This window comes from Saimiri boliviensis, chromosome 4, assembly GCF_048565385.1.
Source record: "Saimiri boliviensis isolate mSaiBol1 chromosome 4, mSaiBol1.pri, whole genome shotgun sequence".
NCBI lineage: Eukaryota > Metazoa > Chordata > Mammalia > Primates > Cebidae > Saimiri > Saimiri boliviensis.
In genome coordinates, this window is record NC_133452.1 from 44,731,541 (window position 1) to 44,750,380 (window position 18,840).

The window sequence follows — 18,840 nt, forward strand, 5'->3', positions numbered from 1 at the left end:
TTAATGATATATTTCAGAGCTTGTCTTTAGAAGATCTGCACTCCACAGTTTCCAAAGTTAGAGAAAAATATATATAATAATTTATTTAAAAACTACACATGATGTTTAAGTGTCTTCATTGCAATTTTCAAATATGAATGAATAAAAATATATGTATTCTCCAGAGACCCTTGGTTATCAATATTCTCTTATTGATGAAGACAGACTGGTTGCTGTCTTTCTTGTTGCCCTCGAATTATACATATCAACTGCATTTGTCAGCAGTATGTTTTTACTCTGCTGAGTGATCCATGGTGGAAAGTAACCACATGTAATTTTCTTTGCCTTGTTTCTGGATGTAAGTCCTTCCCTTTCTGATATATCAATGATCAGGGTTATTTTGAAATATCAAGAAAAAAATAAAAACCCATATGACAGATATTTTTAAAAGAAGCATTTATTACCATTTTTTGGAGTGATAAGCACCTGCTTTGTCTTTACTGAAGACAAAGTAAATGTCAATAATCTTAAATTTCTGGAAAGTCCACTTGGAGTAGACACAAGAACAAATTTTTCTGCAGTGAATGTTGCTAGGGATCTGTTTGAGTAGATGGTGTCAGAATAGATTTTGCTTATGAATAACCTTGGCCATCTTAATAAGATCTGAATTATCATAGACAAATCAACATTTTTCATATTTTGGAAATTAACACAAAACCAGAAGTTCCCACCAAAAAGTGCTTGCTACAAAAACCTCAGTTCTTCCCAAGTACTACCATACACCTTGGTATAAGGTGCCTTTTCTGAGGATCAGCATTATTAATTGTGATATATAATACTATATAAGATCCTAAAAATCTTAAAAGGGTTCACAGAACTACTAAAATTAGAATCAAATTCTCTGCTTTCTATCAATAGCAGTTAGAATTCTGAAATTCTAAGAAAAGACAGATTCTTAAAGATGAACTAATCACTTCTTTCTCTTAATATAGGAGATTGCTGAGTGTTAGGCTGAAGATATCCAAGTGGAAGGGATATGATGAGACTCTCAGGCCACTGTTATTTCCACTGCATCCCATTGTTGCTAATAATTCACAAAATCCCACTCATTTCTAATACATCACTTCTAAAGAGTGACTGTGACTAAAGGAAAAAAAAGAAAAGCAAATCTTTACAATGGATTAGCTGTTATCTATCAATTCATAACATTTTAATGGGGTTTTCTATAATATTATATTACTCATTCATTTTGATTCACAACTGCTTAGACAAATATGAGATATACCATTGGACACTTTCCATAAAAGCATAACATAAAGTCACATTTAAGTGTTCATCAAATAAAAATATTAATGCACATATTAAAATACTACAGAAATTTATAAAACAGCAAAAAAAAGTCACCCTCTCTATACATTCTCCTTGTAGAAAAGACCATCGATGGGTAGAATAGTATGTGTTCATAGTTCTTTTTGTGTCCTTAAAAACATACGGAAGTGAAAGTGAACATATTGCATTTTGCTTTTGGTTCCTTGCTAGTTTAGGCCTATTTTTTATTTGTTTAACTTTTTTGACACACGGTCTCACTCTGTTGCCCAGCCTGGAGTGCAGTGGTGCAATCTCAGCTCGTTGACACCTCTGTCTCCTAGGTTCAAGTGATTCTCTTGCCTCAGCTGCGGGAGTAGCTGGGATTACATGTGTGTGTCATCATGCCCAGGTGGTTTTTGTATTTTTAGTAGAGACAGGGTTTCATCATGTTGGCCAAGCTGGTCTTGAACTCCTGGGCTGAAGTGATCCACCTGCCTCAGCCTCCTAAAGTGCTGGGATTACAGGCATGAGCCACTGCACCCCGTTTACCTCAAAATAGATTCTGCTACAATCTAGGATAATCTCTCCATTTCAAAATCTGTAAATTAATCACATTTGCAAAAGAGACCGCAAAAATCTCTTTTGCTGTATAAGGTAACATATTTGTGTTTCAGGGATTTAGACACACATATCTTTGGGTCGTTATTCTGTCTGTCGCAGTCACCTATATTTATTTGTGTTGTTTTAAATTGCTTAGTTATGATAATTTGTTATAGCATCAATAGTAAAGTAATATAGTGATTTAAATCAAGAATTATAATTTAAGGGTCATATCAGCTGTTGTATGTTTTCCTTTCCTTAAATACAAATAGAAATTGTCAACCAAAGAAAGACTGAATCTGTGACCACACTACTAATAATCAATAATATACATAAAAAGCTGTCAACTTTTGTGGATGAAATGTAAGAAACTTTACTGTTTTAGTAAATACTTTTTTTTCCTTTTTCTTTTTGTTCTGATACCTAGATTTTCATTTTAATGTACACTATGAAAGAGAAAGTAACAAAAGGTGTTAAATAAGGGTAGAATGCAGGAACACCATTACACTGGCATGTATGTTGGAAAACTGGAAGTTGTAGCTTTTCTTTAGTCTTCTAATGTAAACAGTTCATTAGAAAAATGTAACTTTTTGTGGTGACACTGAATCCTGCCAGTAAAAATGCATTGCACTGACACTAAATACCGAGCAAGGCCTGGTTTACTGCCCATCACTGTTCCTTTGTATTTCAGCTCAGCGCTTCTCTGTTAGTTTCCACTTTAAATGTCAAGCACGACCAAAATGGGAATTGTAGAGAAAAGAACTTATAAACACAGTAGGTCATAAGTGCCTTGTTTTCTTTGAGAACTGACCAAATTTGTCAAAGTTTACCGAGCTTTTATTTCTCCCTGCACAAACCGGGAAAGCATGTTCATGAACATTGTGTGGTCATGATAGGACCACAGATAAACCACGGGAAGGATAATTCTAGCATCTTTTCCTAAAATCCACTCTCTTCCTAATGGCCTTTGTTGTCAAGAAATCCCATTTCATGTCTGAATTAAATGTATTTGTGGAAAGCAGGAGTGAGTGAAATTGGAGACCGCTTGAGAATACCAAGTGTTACATACTTTTGGTCTTTTCTCCATAGCGAAGCAGGATAGGGCCTGGTTGGTACTTGGATGGAGAATCCCCTGGTTATATTGGGTACTTGACGTTTTTAGCTTCTCTCCAGAAGCTAAGACGGGTCGGGTCTGGCTGGTACTTGAATGGGAGATCGCCTGAAAATACTGGGTGCTGTAGGCTTTTGGCTTGTTGCTTTGAATCTAGGCAGTGTTGGGCCTGTCTGGTACTTGAATTTTTAGACCACCTGGGAATACCGGGTGCTGTAGGCTCTTGTCTTCCCTCCGTTGGATATTCAGAATTGTGTCAGGCTGGTACTTAAATGGGAGACCGCCTAAGAACATCAGGTGCTTAAGCGTTTGGCTTCTGCTTAGAAGCTAAGCAGGGTTGGGCCAGACTGGAAATAGGATAGGAGACCCTCTGAAGATACCGGGTGCTGTAGGCTTTTGGCTTCCCTTTAGAAGCTAAGTAGGGTAGTGCTTGACTGTCTTCGAATGGAAGGCTGCCTGAAAAGACCACGTGCTTTTGGCTTTTGACTTCCCTCCAGAAACTAAGCAAGGTTGGACATTGCTGGTACTTAGATGGGAGACTGTCTGAAAATATGGGATTCTGTAGGCTGTTGGTTTCCTGCTCAGAAGCTAGCCAAGGGCGGGTCTGGATGGTACCTGGATGGGAGACCGCCTGGGACTACACCAGGTACTATAGCATTTTGGCTTCCATCCACAAGCTAAGCATAATTGGAATTGGCAGCTACTTGGATGGCAGACTGCTTGGAAATAGCAGGGGCTGTAGGCTTTTGGCTTCCCTCCAGAAGCTAAACAGGGTCCATCCTGGCTGGTACAGTGGGAGTGAGTGAGATGGGTTGAAGGAAGGAAGTTCCTTGAATAGGGTGCAAACAACTCATTCTGTGAGTGAATGAATAAGATTGAGTACAATCAGACATAAGTCTTCTCTGATATCAAAGATAAACATAGCTACATATATCTGCAGACTGCTCTCTGGAGATTTTATTTATCAGTGGTTAGAACTGTGGGCTTTATGGACAGAATAACTTGGTTGGAAATTTGGGTCTACTGCTTAAGTGCTGTGACCCTGTAGAATGTTGTGCCAATTATCGTATGCTTAGTATTATGTTACATTGCAGAATGTTAAAAAAAGAGAAAAAAAAGGTAAACTTTAGTATCCCAGTGCTTCCAATATATACCCATATAGAAAATGTAGATGAAGAAAATATAATCTTTAATTACATAAAATGTAGTCATTCCAATTCACTCTTTTGACATGGAATGTCTTTGTTCAAGATGCACTAGAATTGGGCATATTTTTAGGTTCTACATGCATAATAGCAATAAATCCATCTTATTTTAAGTAATTGAACTTACACTATCATTAACCTCAACAATTCTTATTTTACAATTTTAGCTAAAAATCAGCACTTGCTGTTTTTAGCTTTAAAAATTTTCTTCTTGAATTTATGTGACCAAAATTCCTTAACTGAATTATAATCATGAATGTTAGTGCCTATGGACTATAATGGATTTCAGCCAAACAAAACATCTCTCTTTAACAGCAGTGCAACAAAAACATGACTTCATGTTTTTATTATACTTCCATCATGTCAAAGATACTACGTTTTATCATGTCAGCCAGGCTGGTATCGATTACATGTTTTTATCCTATAACCAGAGATTTGTTTCAATTCATTAGAAGGTTCAAAACTGCTCATCAGGCTTGGAATCCATCTATTACTTTGGAAACATAATCATTCATCATTCTTTGAAAAAGCATCCTGAGACTATTTTTACTAATAAGTAAAATAAGTTTTAATTCAATTTATTTCAGCAACAAATAGGGTGTAAGGGTGAAGTGGCAGCGGGGGTGGAAAGCAGCAGTTTTTATTCGTGACTCCTCTAGCAGGCACAGCTGGCTTCACGGGCATGTGACAGGTGCGATTTGTTGCACGTGGTTCCCATACTCAGAAGGGTCTGGTGGTTGGTTTATCACTCTACAGTCCTCTTCATGAAATTCTTTTTTTTTTTTTTAAGAAAGAAAAAAAGAATAAGAAAAAGAATAAAGAAGAGGAACAAAGAGAAAGAGGAAGAGGGAGAGAGAATGGGGGTGTTGCTTTATTGCCCGGGCTAGAATGCAGTCTAAATATGGGTATGCCTATAATTGTACTTAATAATGGAGACATGAAAGAAAATGAGGGAAGAGAATAACAAACAAGAAACCAACCAACATTTCGTTTAAACTTCTAAGTTGATACGATGCGGTACAGATAAGAGTGTATGTTTTGTGTATTTAAAGTGGAGAGTTCTATAAATGTTAATTACGTTTACTTTTTCCAGATCTGAGTTCAAGTCCTGGATATCATTGTTAATTTTCTGTCTCATTGATCTGTCTAATGTTAATGTTGAAGTCTCCCACTATTATTGTGTGGGAGTCTAAGTCTCTTTATAAGCCTTGTATGACTGGGTATTCCTGTATTGGGTGCATATATATTTAAGATCTTTAGCTCTTCTTGTTGTTGCATTGATCCTTTTATCATTATATAATGTCCTTCTTTGCTTCTTTTGATCTTTGTTGCTTTAAAGACTATTTTATCAGAGGCAAAAATTGTAACTTCTGCTTTTTATTTATTTATTTTTGCTCTCTGTTTGGTTGGTAAATCTTTCTCCATCCCTTGTTTTGAGTCTTGGTTTATCCTTGAATGTGAGATGGGTCTGGATGCAGCATACCGATGGGTTTTAATTTTTTATCCAAATTGCCTGTCTGTCTTTGGATTGGGGGATTTAGTCAATTTAAATTTAGAATTAATAATGATATATGTGAGTTTAATACTACCATTTAATATTAGCTGGCTATTTTGCCCATTAGTTGATGTAAATTCTTCATTATATTGATGCTCTTTACTTTTTGGTATTTTTTAGAAAGGCTGATACCGTTTGTTCCTTTCTATGTGTAGTGGTTCTTTCAGAAGCTCTTGTAAAGCAGGCCTGGTGTTGATGAAATCTCTGAGTGCTTGCTTGTTCACAAAAAACTTTATTTTTCCTTCACTTATGAAGCTTAGTTTGGCTGGATGTGAAATTCTGGGTTGAAAGTTCTTTTCTTTAAGGATGTTGAATATTGGTCCCCACTCTCTTCTGGCTTGTGGGATTTCTGCTGAGAGATCTGCTGTAAGTCTGATAGGCTTCCCTTGGTGGGTAACCTGACCTTTCTCTCTGGCTGCCCTTAGCATTTTCTCCTTCATTTCAACCCTGGTGAATCTGACGATTATGTGCCTTGGAGTTGCTCTTCTTGAGGAATATCTTTGTGGTGTTCTCTGTATTACCTGGAGTTGAATATTATCCTGCCTTACTAGGTTGGGAAAATTTTTCTCAATAATATCCTGAAGCATATTTTCCAACTTGGATTCATTCTCTTCATCACATTCAGGTACACCTATCAAGTGTAGATTAGGTCTTTTCACATAGTCCCATATTTCTCGGAGAATTTGCTCGTTCCTTTTTATCCTTTTTTCTCTAATCTTGTCTTTTATTTCATTGAGTTAGTTTTTGACCTCTGATATCCTTTCTTCCGCTTGATCAATTCGGCTGTTAAAACTTGTGTGTACTTCACGTAGTTCTTGTATCGTGTTTTTCAGCTCCATCAATTCATTTATATTCCTCTCTAAATTGTGTATTCTTGCTAACATTTTGTCAAACCTTTTTTCAAAGTTCTTAGTTTCTTTGGATTGGGTTAGAACAAGTTCTTTTAACAGAAGTTTCTTATTATCCACATTTTGAAGCCTGCTTCTGTAATTGGAACACACTCGTTCTCCATCAAACCTTGTTCCGTTGCTGATGAGGAACTGTGATCCCCTGCTGAGGGAGAGGCGTTCTGATCTTGGGTATTCTCAGCCTTTTTTGGCTGTTTTCTTCCCTTCGTTGTAGATTTATCCATCTGTCGTCTTTATAATTACCGTCTTTGTAGTTGGGTTTCTGAGTGGATGTCCAACTTACTGATTCTCAGCGCCAAAATCTGAGCAACCCACTACACCGACTAAATCAGTGGCGTTAAGATTGATGGTGCTTTTCTGACTCTGCACCAAGAACCGAGGCTCCGAGGCGCCGGCAAAACCGCCTCGCCTGTCACAAGAGTCGCGCTGGTGACCCGTGGGGCTCCTCCGCTGGGAATCTCCTGGTGCGTGAGCAAAAAGAATTCATGTGAAGGTGTGGTGTCCTCTCGTTCTTTGCGCTTTCACTGGGAGCTACAATCTCGAGCTGCTAGTGATCAGCCATCTTGGATCTCTCTCCTCTTCACGAAATTCTTAAGGTATTGTTTTTGAGCATGTGGTTAGCCGAGGGGATATCCTGGAGTGTGTCCATAGAAATGTTTGTGATCCAGTCACAGTGCCCAATGGCACAGGCACTGGATCCTGGGCACAGCATGCAGGGTGCACAGTTATTGGCCTGGCTGCCTGGCATGCACACACAGGACTGAGAGTGTCCAGGGAGCCACTGGGCTTAGTGTGTGACACATATATTGCCAATGAGGACAGTGATAGCAGCAGCAATGTATCTGTACCTTGTGTCTTGGGAAAACAGGGACCCAGACAGTGTTGGGAACCATGGGAAATCAACTTGCTTGCTAATCCCTCAAGAGAGTAACTCTTTGCAGCTTATGCACAAATATTCCCTGGTTTAGTGTTGGGATAGCAACCCTTGGTACTCAGCCAATAAACTTTGTCAGTAAATTCTTTAAAAATAAAGTCACATACAGATAGACATTGAAAAAAAGCATATTGGAAAGTTAGTTGAATTAGAAATTATTTAAGGAGTTTACAGTCTCCAGTTTTGAAAACTGCTGAAACATTCAAAATCATATATCCACAGGCTTACAAAGAAAATTAACTAATATTGTAGCATTTGCAGTAGACAGGAAATTACTGTATTGTCATATAAATCTTCAGATAAAAAAATTAATAAGAAAGAATATGAAAAATTAATTTTCTTATAATGAAGGATATAGTGTATAGTGACAGACTACATAAACATGTTTTGAATTTTTTATATACAAGTCACAAAACCACTTTCAGTTTCTTGTACAACCTCCACAAATTACAAAAATGTCAGCGAAAATGTTAAAATGCCACTGTATAGCTTTTTATTTAAAATCAAATCCAAACAGTTAAAATTTTAATTAAATTTAGAGAACTAAAAATTTAAAAAGTAAAAATAATTATTTAAAAGTTAGGTCAAAATTTGTTTTATTATAAATAATATGAATAAATTTATGTAAACCTTTTAAAAAACATTTCATCTGAATTTTAAAATTTGGATACAACTAAAGAAACGAACTTTTATGAAGAGGTAAATCTTTTCAGAAAAAGTTTTGTGAATTATCAGCTCTAGCTGATGAAAATTTATCTTTTTTTTTTTTTTAAACAGAGTCTTGCTCTGTGCCCAGGCTGGTGTGCATTGATGCGATCTCAGCTCACTGCAATCTCCACCTCCTGGGTTCAAGTGATTTTCCTGCCTCAGCCTTCTGAGTAGCTGGGACTACAGGGATGTACCCCGATGCCTGGCTAATTTTTGTATTTTTAGTAGAGACCAGGTTTCACCATGTTGGCCAGGGTAGTCTCAAACTCCTGACATTAAGTGATCTGCCCACCTTATGCCCAAATTTATCTCTCAAAATTATTTACCTAATTGTTTTCAAAGTAATTTATCAGAAACATATCCCAATATTTTCAGTCTATAAAATATTCGTAATAGCTCCAGCAACAGTTGGGTCAGTAAAAGGATTCTTTTCAAAATTAAAAAACTTGAAAATTTGGGATGCATTTGCTAAGAATAGCTGACATCTTTTTCAATTGTATTGATTGAAAATGAGCTGGCTGAAAGTTTACATTTTGATGATCTAATCAATACAGTTGCAGAAATGTGAGTCCAAAAAATCTTATAATCAATCGAGATGTCCCATTAATAAAGTATCATATTTGCTGTATTGTATACAGTTATGACACTCATTCTTTTTTATATTTTATAATTATATATTGTTGCTCATGTTATTAGTACCCTCATTATACTTTATAAGTAATAAAATACTGTTAAAGGAAAATGTTTTATACTTTAGTACCCTTGGCAGCACTTTTTTCCTACTCTTTGAATGAGAGGCCCATTTTCATTGCTTGCTGGGCCTGGCAAACTATGTAGCTAGTGCTGGACAGAAAGATTTAGCAAAGAGATGCCTCTGCAGACAATTTCTCCTTGAATCCTTACTGTTCTGTGGATGAAAAATAAAAATGGTATGTATTTATGGTGTACAACATAATGTTTTGATATAAGTATATATTGTTGAATGGCTAATTCTAACTAATTAACATATCCATTCATCACCTCCCATGTTTTTTTTCTTTTGTGGTGAGAACACTCCAAATCTGTTCTCTTAGCAACCTTCAGATATTCAATGCATTGTTATTATTAATAAGTACAGTCACCGTGTTGTACAAGGATCTCTTGAACTTATTTCTCCTGTGTAACTGAAATTTCCTATCCTTTGACCAATATCTCTGTAATTCTCCCCACTCTCAGCCCCTGGTAACCACCATTCTACTCTCCGCTTCTATGAATTCAGCCTTTTTAGATTCCACATGTAACTGAGATGATACAGTCTATGTCTTTTTGTGTCTGGTGTATTTCATTTAACATAATGTCCTCTAGGCTCATCTACATTGCTGCAAATGACTGGATTTCCTTCTTTTGTAAGACTTGAATAGTGTTCCATTGTAGGCATGTATTTTATATATAGACAAATACCACATTTTCTTAATCCACTTATCCGTTGCTGGATACTTTGGTTGATTCTGTATCTTGGCTATTGTGAATAATGTTGCCATGAGCATGGGAGTGTAGATATCTCTTTGACATGCTGATTTCATTTTCTCTGGATATATACCCGGTAATGGGATTGCTGGATCATATGGTAGTCCTAGTTTTAATTTTTAAGGAACTCCATATCATTTTTCATAATAGCTGTAGTAATTTACGTTTCCACCAACAGTGCACAAGGGTTCCTTTTCTCTGCATCCTTGCCAACACCTGTCTTTGATAGGTGTTGAAAGATAGGCTGTTTTGATAACAGCCATTCCTACAGGTGTGAGATGGAATCCTTATTCTTTGCAACTTAAACTGACAGGTGATTTAGCCCATTGGAAGCAGAAATGTTTCATGTTTAAGATTATTTGTCTTTCAGTATCCAAAACAACACAACCACCAAATATGTTTTTGTCTTACCATGAATTATTAGCATGGGTCCTGGTCTCCTGGCCATCTGTTCCTCCTACCTACCTGCTTCTGGAGATAGGAGGTCATCTATGGTGAAGCCACTTCTATGGTATGTGGAGCACAAGGTGCTATGTTTAAGAATAATTTTTCATAGCTTTCATTCAATTTGACACTGTCCCATTGATTTACACTTTTTAAGTCTAGCTATTTGACTTCATCTTGAGAGTATCTTGGTCAGCCTGAGTAAACAAATGACAAGAGGCTCAGGTGCTCTGGTGGCCCCCAGGTTGAGTCTGGAAGATGTACGTCTGGACAGCTGTGTGCAAAACCTTCTGTACATGAAGATCAGCATATTCCCAAATGATATAGTAAGTAAAACTAGAAGAATAATGAAGAAAAATGACAGGCTTATGGAAGGGAATAAACAGGGTATGCCTCTGGTAAACAACTCCCTGAAGGACTCTTAGAAAAGACTTACTGGTTAATTGAATCAATCCATCATCCTTGGGGTGACAGCCCCAAATTTGCAATCTTTTTGGGGAGTTGTTTTATTCCTTTGCAGTTACAGTTTAAATTCATATGAGAGTAGAATAAGCAGTTAGAAATATAGCTGTTTTGTTATTAAGGTGCCACATTATTAAGGTACTTTCATTAAAGAAAATGCTCACATTAATTTTAATAACAATTTAGAATATATAAGAGCATCAACATATGGTTTGTAAAAGGATTTTTTCTCTGATTTTGTCTTACAGAAATCTTTTATTACTTTAAAAATTTAAGCACATTTGCTTCTAAACCCCATACTATTTAAGAATTTTTAGAAAATGACCTTCGTTATAAAAATTTGCCTTTAAATATATATATATATGTGTATATATATATATATATATATATATATATATAAATATATATATAAATTTTTTTTTGAGATGGAGTCTTGCTATATTGCCAGGCTGGAGTGTAGTGGCATAATCTCAGCTCACTGCAACCTCCACGTCCTAGGTTCAAGCAATTCTTCCACCTCAGCCTTCCGGAGCTAGGAACACAGGTGTGTGTCACCATACCTGGCTAATTTTTGTATTTTTAGTAGAGATGGGGTTTCATCATGTTGGCCAGGATGGCCTCATGATCCACCCACCTGCCTTTATATTTTTTAGGAGAAACTCAGCTTTGTCTTCTTTGTTGGGTAGTCATATCTCCTAACACTTGTGCAAATTTCAGTGGTAGATGTGACCCTTGAATATATTATCTAGTTCAAGTTTTATTGAATTAAAAGTCATAAAATACATGTATGTTTTATAAATTTGGCTCTCATAGCTATCAAAATTGTTTCAAGATGCTGGCATGTTGTAAACTGGACATTATATATTAATCAGACTTTATTCTTTTCTTTCTTGGAGTAGGTGGAAGGTAGGCATAAATAAAAGGAAAAGAGCATTGGACAATGAATCCTGGGTAAAGATTTGTATTTGATGAGAATAACTGGAATTTTACAATGTAAGGATCTTCATGTAAAAGCTTCCTAAGTACAGGTGTGGAGTGCTAAAATTTTACCAAAGACAGATGAAACATCTGAAGAAACATTTTGTTGAAGAGTATTGGAAATAGTTGACATGAGACTGCTTAAGTAATCTTAATCTTTCCAATATTAGTTACACGTAAGTGTACTGTAAATGAAATAACAGAAAAATATACAGCCCTGAAACTGAACACATAAGTGTCTGACTAATGTATAAGAACACACCATATGTACATGTTTATGTATTAATTTAGATTATCAGTTTTAAACAAACTATTATATAGTGAAATATGTTTAATGTTGAAACTATCCTGAACCTGATACACAATAACTCAGAAACATTTTATGATTTAATACTGTCTTAGTTTCTTCCTTAACAAAGTTTATTTGACTTTTTAAAACTCAGGGTAAGTTGATAGAGTTTGGGATTTGTTTTATTCTATTCTGACCAGAGTGTATATATCCTAAAATTTGCTGTGCAATGATGAGTTATTTGCATTTTCAGGACACAAGGTAATATTAAATTGTTCCTTAACCTCCTTAGTAGGTTTTAGTTTGCATAATGAATGGGTTTGGGTCTCAAAAATTTCTTCTAAAATGTGACCTATTTAAAATGAATTTGTATTTCTGAATTAACATGGTCTCTACTTAGAGTAGAGTGAAATGTATCAGATGCATAGGAGAGTGAAATGTATCAGAGGTTATATTTTTAAATAGTTAACAGATCAAGATGCAGATCCTGATTCCACTGTATTTTACCAAACAAACACACAACCTATTAAATTGAGAACCCCAGAAGAAAGAATCCTTTCTTTACAGTAGATATACACATAGTTGGTCTACTAGTTTTGTCCCTGTTTATGTAACTGCTTTATTGTGTGCTTCATTTACAAGGCTTTCTCCATGTGGCAGAGACGTCGAGGACTGCAAGTTGATCTTCAGCTTCTTGTAATATGGCCTTGAAGCCTTTTGTGTCTTCAGTCCACTGCAGCATTTTGACTGATGGGGGCTGGTGTGTGCCTGTGTGCAGTGGGAGAAAGGACACACCCCTGCGCCTGCCGCAGCCTGTGCCTGCTGCCCTCAGTCCTTGGGGGGTACACACGATGAACTTCAGCTGAAATGTTGTTTTTGCAATCGCTAATGCCAGGGGTTAATCTTTCCTGTGTGCCTGCTTTATCCCAACATTGTCTTCTAGTGAGGTGAATATCAATATTTGAATAACAATACCAAAACATTCTGTCATCAAACTGGAAATAAATGAGTATTTTAGATTATTTTAAATAATTTGGCCTATAAAAATAATAATAATAAAAAAACTTATTCCTATAAATTAACCAAGAGTTTTAAATATAGTGACCTCTGTCAACTGTTAGCTTGATACTAACTAAATCCCAGATAGAAGGTGGTGGCTGGGGGTGGGAGGGGACGTTCTCCAAATGACAGCATGTCTATTGCAGGCAGTCTTCTAAAAGAATGCTCAGTGTTAGCAGATAACGAAAGTCCATGTTACCTATGACTGAGCAAAAATGATGCCATGACCTGGCAATTTCTTTTCACTGCTGACACATCCCTGTACTACACAAAATATCAGCGTTGCCTTCATGTAAATTTCATAGGGTTTCCCAGTCAATGGCATAAGCAAATATAGTGTGAGAAGCAGCAGGGGTTTTCAGGGATGGCTCAGAAACTTAAGTATTTTTCCATTTATTTTTAAAATGCAAATTACACTAGTAAGTCAAAAAAATCACTCTGTTAAAAATACATTCAGAATTAACAAATGCAAAAAAAAGGGACACATCAGGATCATAACCCTTGCCTTCTGAATATTAGGTTTATAACAAAAGCTCAGCCTAGAAAAATAGCATTCTTCACCGGATTTTGAGGAGGATACAGCTGTACAACTTTAGATGTTTTCCCAGATATAATCACACTACTGTGCTTACCGCTCCCATAAAAGACCTGTCCACTGATTACTTTTTAGTAGTCAACAACTTTTTTTTTTTTTTTTTTTTTTTTTTTTTTTTTTTTTTTTAATTTTGGTGGTGATGTTAGTTGTGATTTGGTGAAAACTTGGCTGTAACTTAAAGCAGGAATATGAGGGCTTATTTTCTGTACCCATATACATGTACTATAAGGTGAAATCTCATCGCAGCATGAATGTACACTGAAACCTCATTTTAATAGTCACATTAAAAGTCACATTAGAATAGTTTCTGGCATGTGTAGTATTTATACTTTAGGAATCCAAGGACAGTACATTGGTAAATATTTTTCTCATACATTAAACATGCATGTCACTATAAAAGCATCATATGAGGTTTCACTGACATGGCTGCGATTATTTATTTTATACATGTATGTATGGACAAACATACAAGCCACTGAGAAAATTCAAACATGAGTGCTGGAATCTTTTTTTTATAGCTATGTTCCAATGGTAACTCTTTGTTCCTGTATCATTTTCAAAGGTATATGTGTGTGTATATTACAGACATCCATGCAAACACAGTAATGGAACTGGTGTATGTAGATCTGAATAGGCTAAGGTCCAAAGTAGTTTAATCCAATAACTGAAACTTCATAGAAATCAAAGAAAAAATACTTGCTCCATGCCAATTTGTAGCTTCTGAATTTCACTATACGAAGGATGGTGCGTTAGTTTTAAAAAATTGAGTTTAATGTCTCAGGTGTATCCAAGAAAAAATATGACTCATTTGAGCTCCTGATAAGCCTGAGCTAATTATATTTTCCACTAATGAAAACCAAATAATGCTTTAAAATATAGAACAAAATTTCCTAGGACTTCAGAGTATTCCATAAACACATTGACCTACTATTAAGTTTCCAAAGGCATCTTGTTGCCAACTACGTTAACAGCACAGTTTTTCTGCCACAATAATACAGGAGGATTGAAATACACTCTAACACACAACAGATCCCCCAAATACCACAAAAAGATCTCAAATATTTCACCAAGGTAACTATTGCTCCCCCCACCCACCCAAAAATAATCTTGTATGCTGAAGTTAGAAAAAAAAGTTCACCTACATAGAGTCTTCAATTTGAATTAGATATAAAAGAGTAAACATAGCTAATACATATTCAGTTGGCCTCTGTTGATAGAAATCCACAGCTGTTTCTGTGTTAGTAAAAGACAATTGTAGATACTTATAAAAGCACCTAGAGTGCAATAAATAAAATCAGCGAGTTAAGCCATTTCTGCTTTCTGCTTCCAGTAGATTAGTGAGCTTAGTAGATTAATGTTTTCCTCTGTCCCACCCCAACCCCATCAGAAGACCATATTTTAGAATTATAAAGATGACAAACATTGTTATTGTTACTTGTCTTTTTTGGGCCACCACGGAGGCTCTATGGTAAAGCACTTTGCTGACAGCTGGCACTTTTCTTATACAGACACACTGGAGCTGCTGAGCTAGTCAGTCTTGTTCCTTGACATGAAACACACAGACTTGAACTCATTCACAATTAATAGCAGTGTGTTAGCCTAAAGGAAGTGACTTGGAGCTGTCTGCACTGAGATTCTTGGGCACGCAACGTAGGTGGGTTAAGGCAAGTATGTACGGTACAGCCTTTAGGGCAAACAATCTGTCATTTCGGACTTCGGGTACAAGGTCATCATGGCATGTTTTGTTTGTTTTTGCAATTACATTGCCTAAATAGCCGTGGTGATGTCAAGATGCATGGAGTGTAGAAGACAGAGCTCTCAAACTAATGTGCCCTGGATGACTTCCCAGCTCACAGAGGCCGACCAGCTGGGCTGCAGAGGAGTTAGCAACGGCCAGCAACCACTGGGCACCAACACATGTCCTTTTGAACTTTCCAAAGGCCTGGGAGAAAGGAGCCTGCTTTCAGGAAATCCAAGATGGGCGTGTCCTGCATATTTGTCTGTTTCAGTTAGAAAGAGGAGGTCAAGTGGAATTGGTGTGTGTGTGTTCATGTGTGAGTGTTTGTGTGTGTGTGTCTGTGTGTGTGTGTGAGTGTATGTAGAGGCTTTGTATTTCTTTTGTTAATATGTATATGTATTTAAACTCAGTTGCTTCTTGCTCTTCATAAAATGCAGGAGGCCACTGCGAAAAAAGTTCTTTGAAAAGTCCTTGGGCTGACATACTGAAGTCATCGGTATTATTTTGACCTAAGAGAGAGAAAAGATGTTTTTAGCCAAGGGGAAAAGAGACGGGTGCCTGTTGCTCACCACCTTTTCTCACCTTTCCAAGCACAAGAGCAAACAAACAAACAAACAAAAAAGAAGCCCAAATTGGTTTTAAATAGATAATTTTCCTCTTCTTTTCTTTTTATTCAGTGCAACTGCATGGATAGAGAGGCCAATTTTGGTCATTTGGAATCTATTTCCAGGGACAAATGAAATGAATATGCATTTCTGTGCAATTAGGCTGCCACAAAGAATGCAATGCTTTCAAATGCTGTCTGATATATTATAGGACATTCTGATATTGCCAGAAGCCCAATCAGATCTCTACTTGCTCTGACAGTCACATAGGTCCCTGGTAGTCAAAGCAGCTATTTTGTTAAAAAATTAAGCTGTAGACATGGGATTTGTGTGTGTGTGTGTGTGTGTGTGTGTGTGTGTGTGTGTGTATGCAGCAACTTCGTTGCTATCATTGTTGCAACAAGGTTTACCAAACTGTAAGAAAAATGTAATTAAAATATTCCTTTTTAGATTACTTATACAAAATCTGAAAAATTACAAACCAAGAACAGTCACCCAACTTAAGTGAAGAGGACTGTCTATTCATTGTTTGCAGGAATTGAAACACAGCTGTGACTGTGGGTCAGCTACAGCCGTGTTTTCAAAGCTTTGCCCAGGATCTTGGCCACAGAAGATTTTCTGGGAAGAATGGGCGCCCCACAGCTAAAAGTGCATATTACTTTTCAACATTTGTTTTCCTTTCAAGAACAGCTTTTGTTTCCAGTTGCTGTCTAATATTGTTAGGGTGCTTGAACTGGCCCCTGAAGTTAAATTACTCTTACTTTACAAGACATATTTATGGTAGGTTGACAGAAGTTACAGTCTAAATGATAAAGACATAGGAGATGCTAAGTTCTCTGCCTCTCAGTAGGGGATGAGGTTTATAGGTGTGACAGTTTTGGTTTTTCATTAGATTTGAACAAACAGTGGCTCTCAAATGATTGGTTTTGTGGGCTATGAAGTTGAAAAGGCCCTCATTCAACAGTGCATAATGTAAAATAAAAAAGAAATACACAGAATGCAGAAAAGGGAGAGAGGCACAGCTGTGTATGGAAATGTGGCGGCTAAGTTAGTGTTAAGAATACAAACAAGCAAATTAAAACTCACAGAATGTGATACCAGGTCAGACTCATTGTCTGTCTAAGAATTTGGAACAAACACTGAATGAAGGGGTCAGGAAAACCGGTTGATAATCCTAGCTGCACCACTAACAAGCTGTGTGACTTTTGTTTTCAGTTTCCTCATCTGTAAAATAAAACTTCTGTGTTCTAGGATCTGTGGTGTCCTATGGGATGTTTTGTGGAAGGGATGATTGGAGTATTCTGACTAGCAATTTTATACATAATTTCCTTAAGTATACCTAATTTCCTAAATTTGAATTCCAGGAAATATTTAACTTATTCATTGACCGGTGAGACTTGAAAGCTCTGACACAACTTTACCAGTCTCATGCAGTAAAGAGGAAAACAACGTATTTTTTATAACTATTAGTTGGCATTTAAAGTGTTCTCTTTAACAAAATCATGGGAAGTTTCTTTCTCAAGAAATTTAATTCTAGACAAAGATATCTATCTTTGTAGAGTCTCTTCTTTAAAGCCCATTAGAACTGTAAATGCTTGATCTGAAATAATAAATTATATACAATCAGCATTCTCATGTTATCATAGCTGATCTATACAGATGAGAGATTATATCTAATTTATTACAGCTTGATCAAATTTATGATCATTTATATTGATCAATACAATAAAATATGTGATATTATTAGTAGCAAGCAATTATAAACCTTTTAGATACTTTTATTCTCCTTTTTTTTTTTTTTTTTTTTGAGATGGGGTCTCACTTTGTCACTCAGGCTGGAATCCAGTGGTGTGATCTTGGCTCATTGCAACTTCTGCCTGCCAGGTACCTGCAATTCTCCAGCCTCAACCTCCCGAGTAACTGGGATTACAGGTGTGCACCACTACGCCTGGCTAACTTTTATATTTTTAGTTGAGATGGGGTTTCACCATGTTGGCCAAACTGGTCTCGAACTCCTGACCTCAGGTGATCTACCTGTCTTGGCCTCCCAAAGTGCTGGGATTATAGGCATTAACCACCATGCCTGGCCTTATTCTACTCTTGAGCACAACTATATTGTTACATGTTACTTGGGCTGATACTATATGTCGGCAGTCTCCAACATTTTTGGCACCAGAGACTGGTTTTGTGGAAGACAATTTTTCCATGGACCGGGGTTGGGAGGGAAGGTTTCAGGATGAAACTGTTCTACCTCAGATCATCAGGCACTGGATTCTCATAAGGATCACAAAACCTAGATCCCTCACCCATGCAGTTCACAATAAGGTTCACACTGCTATGATAGTCTAATGCCGCTGCTGATCTGACAGGAGGCAGAGCTCAGGAAGTAATGCTCCCTCTCCTGCCGCTCACCTCCTGCTCTGTGCTCAGCATCTAACAGGCCATGGGCCAGGACTACTTGCGGTCAGGGGACCCCTGTTATGTGTAATATACTGTTCACAGAGGAGATCGTTTAGGAATGACCTATAGTATATGTCATTTCTGACTTGATACAGCCTTTTCATGAGTGAGTGATGTTAACATAAACATTATTCTACCACTAATTAATTATGTCTATTAAGCACTTACTACGTGACATGTCCTGTGTTTCATGTGCTTTATATATATTACTTCATATAATTTCAGAACAATCAGATAAAGTATGTATGTTATCTCTATTTTCCAGGTGAGGAAACTTAGGCTTGGTAAGATTAAATAAAGTTATTCAAACAAAGTTACATGCTCATGGTTGCAGGGAATTTAATCTCAGAGAGCATGCCTTCAGTAGGTCATCTTAACCACTACTCCTGATTGCTC

The 18,840-nt window shown here is 36.7% G+C and overlaps 1 protein-coding gene across 3 annotated transcripts in view; it reads right to left on the reverse strand.

Annotated features, from left to right (window-relative positions):
- Window positions 1–13,423: 13,423 nt before the first annotated feature.
- The window catches only part of NKAIN2 (sodium/potassium transporting ATPase interacting 2), a 1,036,037-nt gene continuing 1,030,620 nt past the window's right edge, over window positions 13,424–18,840 (reverse strand). For all 3 annotated transcript variants that reach the window (XM_039467799.2, XM_039467798.2, XM_074397519.1), the window contains one exon: window positions 13,424–15,888. In XM_039467799.2, coding sequence (XP_039323733.1) covers window positions 15,879–15,888 — 10 coding nt within the window. In that variant the 3' untranslated portion in view covers window positions 13,424–15,878. The remainder of the gene's footprint in view (window positions 15,889–18,840) is intronic.